Source organism: Mytilus trossulus, chromosome 9, assembly GCF_036588685.1.
Source record: "Mytilus trossulus isolate FHL-02 chromosome 9, PNRI_Mtr1.1.1.hap1, whole genome shotgun sequence".
Classification (NCBI taxonomy): domain Eukaryota; kingdom Metazoa; phylum Mollusca; class Bivalvia; order Mytilida; family Mytilidae; genus Mytilus; species Mytilus trossulus.
Genome location: NC_086381.1, coordinates 28,008,912 through 28,015,104, shown reverse-complemented (window position 1 = coordinate 28,015,104; position 6,193 = coordinate 28,008,912). Strand labels below are relative to the sequence as shown.

Sequence of the window (6,193 nt, the reverse complement as noted above, 5' to 3'; positions counted from 1 at the left end):
AAGAAAGAAAGAAAGACAAAAAGACAGAATTCAGATATAAATAAATTTGTCATTTTGGGGTGGGACACAGCTTCATTTAGAAGTTTGTTATGTACAACAATAATAAGACTCTTTTTGAAAAATATTGGTGGCCCTGAAAAGGGCCGTTTGTGAAGTTAAACTTCTCGTTGTTTACTTGCTGCTGGTGTACTTTGTGACGGCTTTGGTACCTTCACTGACAGCGTGCTTGGCCAATTCACCGGGTAGGAGCAGACGAACTGCAGTCTGGATCTCCCGAGATGTGATGGTAGATCTCTTGTTGTAGTGAGCGAGACGGGAAGCTTCTGCAGCGATTCTCTCAAAGATATCGTTGACAAAACTGTTCATGATAGACATAGCCTTTGAGGATACTCCAGTGTCTGGGTGCACCTGTCTCAAGACTTTGTAGATGTAGATGGCATAGGATTCTCTCCTCTTTCCTCCTCCTTTTCTTGTCACCGCCGGGTCTGGCAGTCTTTGCCTTTGTTACGGCCTTTTTGGCTCCTTTGGTTCCAACTTTTGGTGGCATTTTTGACAGATGTATACTCTCTGAAATGTAATCAGTGAATGATGGCCGTAAATAAAAATTTCTATTTATACTCGGCAAAACGGATTGAAAGTTTTTACTTAACGCGAACTTCGGAGAGAGCACCTTCTAACATTCAACCTAACTACCTGGAAGAAGCGATGATTTGATTGGTTTAGAACTGAAACATCTTTCAATCCGTTTTGCGGGTATAAATAGTAAAATACCACCTAACGGGGTAATCATTGTTTATACTTGTTCAAGTCAAACAACGTATTAAATCAAAATGTCAGGACGAGGAAAAGGAGGAAAAGCAAAAGCAAAGGCAAAGTCTAGGTCATCCCGTGCCGGACTTCAGTTCCCAGTAGGTCGTATCCACAGACTTTTGAGGAAAGGAAACTACGCCGAGAGAGTTGGTGCCGGAGCACCAGTCTACCTTGCCGCTGTCTTGGAATACTTAGCAGCTGAGGTTTTGGAGTTGGCAGGAAATGCTGCCCGTGACAACAAGAAGAGCAGAATCATCCCCCGTCATCTCCAGTTGGCCATCAGAAACGACGAAGAATTGAACAAACTTCTCTCTGGTGTAACCATTGCACAAGGTGGTGTTTTACCAAACATCCAGGCTGTACTTCTGCCAAAGAAGACACAGAAAGCTGCCAAGTAAAGTCAACACTACAGAAACTTCACTTACAACGGCCCTTTTCAGGGCCACCAACATTTTTCAAAAAGAATCTGACTTTGTTGTGCAATCTCAAACATAGCTCACTCCCTCCATTTCTCTTGTCTTTATCTCTTTATTTTTCCTTTTCTTTATAAACAGCATACAGATGTCTACTTTCTTATTATATATATAACAATATTTGATGTGGAAAAAAAAATGAAGAACAGTACGAGTTTCTTTTTTTCCCCTATAAAAGTCCAAGAAAATAAACAACTATATATAAACGTAGATTCGATGAAAATGCGCAAGCACGAGAGGAAGAAAAACTCATAGTTGTTAGTGGTCAATATTGCATATATTTTTGGTGTAAATTTAGTTGCAGTCCTATATATTATACTATATAAGCACACACATTACAATCTATGACCTTATTTTTATATAATATATATTCGTTCGTTCGTTCGTTCGTTCGTTCGTTCGTTCGTTCGTTCGTTCGTTCGTTCGTTGTCTGTCTAACTGTGATCTATGTGAATTCTTTTCTTCCTCTTCTGCTGTCACATTCTCTTAGATATATAATATATATTTTGTATTCCTATACAAAGTACTTATGCGTATGTTTATAGTTGTGTAGATTATTTTTTAGCTCAAATCCTTTGTATTTGCAAAATTCGTATATAAACAATAAAGAATACTTCAACAATGTGCAAGTTTCCCAGTATGCGTGCAGTATACTATATAGAGAATATCATGGCTTTACATGATACAGAGACTAGAGAATACAGACACTGTATAGCTAGAGAGAACACAAAGACTATAGAGAGGATAAAAAGTGTTCTCTTTGTTTTAAGACACTGAGACGAGTGACAATTGTGTACTATAGTAAGCATGTCTATACGAGAAACTGGCTACACACACTAAGAAAACGGCTGCATTTCTATACCACTGGCTATTGATGAAAATGGATGGATGATGTTTTTTTTTCTCTTTTTCTTCTTCTATTTTGCTCTTTAATTTACATTTCCTGTCAATTATTAATTTCGTGTCAGACTGTTGATTAAACAATTATTTATTATTTGAATAAAGATTATTATTAAGTTCTGCATTACTCTTGATTATTATTTTTTTTGGTCTTATGTCAAATTTTCGCTGACACTATCAGAATAGAAACAAATTGTGCCAATTGTTAGCTTGGGGTGAACAATCTTTAGCTTCAGTCCAAAAAGGGATCGAAAGCTGTGAAAGTAACTTCCAGATCAGTCCAATCATAATACAGAGATTTCAAACCAATCAACGTGAGTTTTATTACCCCGAAAGGCCAATCAGTGTCGTGTTTGCAAACATTGCGGCTAGCACAAATACACTAACATTCGAAGTTTCAAAGTATTCTGTCGTGTAATCGTAGATTTTCACAGAGAACATATCGCAATGGCTCGTACAAAGCAGACCGCCCCGTAAATCCACTGGAGGAAAAGCTCCAAGAAAACAACTTGCCACCAAGGCCGCCCGTAAGAGCGCACCTGCCACTGGTGGAGTAAAGAAGCCACATAGATACAGGCCAGGAACAGTCGCTCTTCGTGAGATCAGAAGATACCAGAAAAGTACTGAACTCCTCATCAGGAAACTCCCCTTCCAGAGATTAGTTCGTGAAATTGCTCAAGACTTCAAGACTGATCTACGTTTCCAGAGCTCTGCCGTTATGGCCCTCCAGGAAGCCAGTGAAGCTTACCTCGTTGGTCTTTTCGAGGACACCAACTTGTGTGCAATCCACGCCAAGAGAGTCACCATCATGCCCAAAGACATCCAGTTGGCTCGCAGAATCCGTGGAGAACGTGCTTAAACTGACCTTTACTCTATACAATAACGGCCCTTTTAAGGGCCACCAATATTTTCCAAAAAGAGTCTGAATATGTTGTACATCAAAATCAAAAATAGCTGAAACCCCCTCTCCACATCTTTCTTTATTTTTCTTTCTCTCCACATCTCTCTTTATTCTTCTTTCTTATTATCTTTTTTTTTTGCACTTAAGATTAGACAAGTCAGGTTACTGTATTGATAGGAGAAAAATATAGAGAAACTTATTTCAAAACATGCAAAGAAAATAAATAAAAGGATAAATAGAGAGAGAGACATACATATTTTTTATTTATCTAATTCTTCCAAATCCTTCGGGAAAAAACAAGAATGTTATACATTTTCTGGTATACCCTCCTGAAAAAATTAACATACATGTATACATTTAAATAAAAAAAAAAAGGTAAGAAAAAACATACTCCAAGAACAATACAATCCATCTTCTAATTACAGAATTATTAAAATGTATTTCTTTCTAATTTCTGTGGTTATATTTTTCTCTAAATTGCATTTTTCTCGGTCTTATTTTCTCACTTATTTTTTAGATGCTTTTTGTATGTAATTTTTACTCATATTGTGTATTCTACTGTGACAACATGAGAAGATTCAATTATTTTATATTTCTGAAATATATTTTCGGTACGGGTCCAAGTAGTCCACCTTAAATTCTCATTGAAAACTTTGTCTCCATCAATTGTGTGTTACAGAAAGAACTTTTTCTTGAATACCTTTATTTTGTGCTTAAAATGCATCTATTTTGGGTGCTCTATGTGCCTTATAAATGATGTGAACATGTGTGCGGATGAATCTTTTTTTCCCATTGGTGGAGAAAAATAGACAAGGCGCAATAATTCATTCATTCAATGATGTACCAATTGTGGTATTTAAAAAGTGAGGCTGCACTGTGTACATTTCAAAAACCTATGACTACATGTATAAAGTAGCTGCTAAATTTAGAAAGATTCCTAATTAGTTGTTAAAAGATGAGCATTGATTGTATACATGTAATAATAACATGTTTGAAATGTGAATTTCCCGGGACATCTTTATTGAAACTGGTAAAGGTGATTTTGAGAAAAATTATCATGCACACCTGTTTTTATTTACAAGTCTATCTGTCCATGCTTAAATAACTGACTGGTATGCTGTAGATTAGTTTTGCTTTTACTCTCTTAAGTCTGCAGAGCTGCAGTGGACTATCTCTGAAACTGTATCTTTTGAACAAGAAAAATACTGTATAAAAAGATTTTCTTTAAACTAATTGTTTTTATATTGCAATTGCACATTGTTAACTCCTGCTTATGTATGCAGTGTGATATGTTCTTGTATTTTAAGTAAAAGGAAATAAATCTCTTTCACATTGGAAAATATAAGAAGTATTAATTGATGATGGAGATCATTAGTTATTTGGTCCATCTCTTATAATCTTTGTATTTTTATTTGTATACAGTTTGAAATATTTTATTTTCACATATTTTCAGAGAAGTGGATTGAAAGTGTACAGAATTCCTACAGAGTTACCTCCCCGATTTAGACGAAAACAACCAATCAGGTCCAACCTATCAAAAATTCAGTGGTATTTCTTTTAGGGCCGCGTTCATCAGATATATAGCATAATTTGGATATAGTTGTCATTCGTTTTATCGAACTTCAAAAAGCAAACAACATGTCAGGAAGAGGTAAAGGAGGAAAAGGTCTAGGTAAAGGAGGCGCCAAACGTCACAGGAAGGTGTTGCGTGATAATATCCAAGGTATCACCAAACCAGCAATCCGTCGTTTAGCAAGACGAGGTGGTGTCAAACGTATCTCTGGTCTTATCTACGAAGAAACACGTGGTGTCTTGAAAGTCTTTTTGGAAAATGTCATCCGTGATGCTGTCACATACACTGAGCATGCAAAGAGGAAAACTGTCACCGCCATGGATGTTGTCTACGCCCTGAAACGTCAAGGCCGTACCCTTTACGGATTCGGAGGTTAAACAGCCAGCTTGAAAAATACAAATACAACGGCCCTTTTCAGGGCCACCAACATTTTTCAAAAAGAATCTGCATTTGTTGTACTTAAAAAGAAAACCATAGCTTTCTCCTGTCCAACTTTCTTTACTTTCCTTTTTCTTTTATTCGTTTATTTTTTTTAATTTCTTTTCACTATTTTTATTTAAGCCTATTAAAAAAAGACCAGCAAGGCTTTGGATACAATATGATTCCTGATTTTTGAATGTAAATAACATTTTTATTCTTTATTTCATATGTATTCTTTTATGTAAAAGATATATTGCTGATTTTTCCTCCATTGTCAAACTCTAGTTATATTGTTTTTATATCCTAAAACAATCCCCCTCCCCCTTTTTTCTCTCTGTCGACGTATGTGTGAATTTAATCTGTTCGTGATATTTTTTTATATAATGTTTCAATACATATTCAAGTATAGTTCGATTCTAGACCCCCTCCCCCCCAAAAAAAGAGGGAAGAAATGTATAACCCGTGAAAAGGTTAAATTCTGGTGTATGTATATTTTTTCAAATCGGCTAATAAAATGAAGAATAAAGAAGAGAAAAGAAGAAAGAAAGAAAGAAAGACAAAAAGACAGAATTCAGATATAAATAAATTTGTCATTTTGGGGTGGGACACAGCTTCATTTAGAAGTTTGTTATGTACAACAATAATAAGACTCTTTTTGAAAAATATTGGTGGCCCTGAAAAGGGCCGTTTGTGAAGTTAAACTTCTCGTTGTTTACTTGCTGCTGGTGTACTTTGTGACGGCTTTGGTACCTTCACTGACAGCGTGCTTGGCCAATTCACCGGGTAGGAGCAGACGAACTGCAGTCTGGATCTCCCGAGATGTGATGGTAGATCTCTTGTTGTAGTGAGCGAGACGGGAAGCTTCTGCAGCGATTCTCTCAAAGATATCGTTGACAAAACTGTTCATGATAGACATAGCCTTTGAGGATACTCCAGTGTCTGGGTGCACCTGTCTCAAGACTTTGTAGATGTAGATGGCATAGGATTCTCTCCTCTTCCTCCTCCTTTTCTTGTCACCCGCCGGGTCTGGCAGTCTTTGCCTTTGTTACGGCCTTTTTGGCTCCTTTGGTTCCAACTTTTGGTGGCATTTTTGACAGATGTATACTCTCTGAAATG

General features: G+C 36.6%; 3 protein-coding genes and 1 pseudogene across 3 annotated transcripts; 3 read left to right on the top strand and 1 right to left on the bottom strand.

Annotated features, from left to right (window-relative positions):
- The first annotated feature begins 782 nt into the window (after positions 1 to 782).
- LOC134683783 (histone H2A) lies at positions 783 to 1,208 on the top strand. Its single transcript, XM_063543096.1, has one exon. It carries the CDS (start codon positions 831 to 833, stop codon positions 1,206 to 1,208), a length of 378 nt encoding a protein of 125 aa, XP_063399166.1. The 5' UTR covers positions 783 to 830.
- A 744-nt stretch (positions 1,209 to 1,952) lies between these two features.
- Positions 1,953 to 3,042, top strand: LOC134684531 (histone H3-like). The gene is made up of 2 exons (XM_063543820.1): positions 1,953 to 2,036; positions 2,608 to 3,042. Exons 1-2 carry the CDS (start codon positions 1,953 to 1,955, stop codon positions 3,040 to 3,042), a joined length of 519 nt encoding a protein of 172 aa, XP_063399890.1.
- A 1,680-nt stretch (positions 3,043 to 4,722) lies between these two features.
- Positions 4,723 to 5,034, top strand: LOC134684530 (histone H4). The gene has a single exon (XM_063543819.1). The coding sequence runs from the start codon at positions 4,723 to 4,725 to the stop codon at positions 5,032 to 5,034; it is 312 nt and encodes a 103-aa protein (XP_063399889.1).
- Positions 5,035 to 5,789: 755 nt separating this feature from the next.
- LOC134683786 (histone H2B-like) lies at positions 5,790 to 6,165 on the bottom strand (annotated as a pseudogene).
- Positions 6,166 to 6,193: the final 28 nt, after the last annotated feature.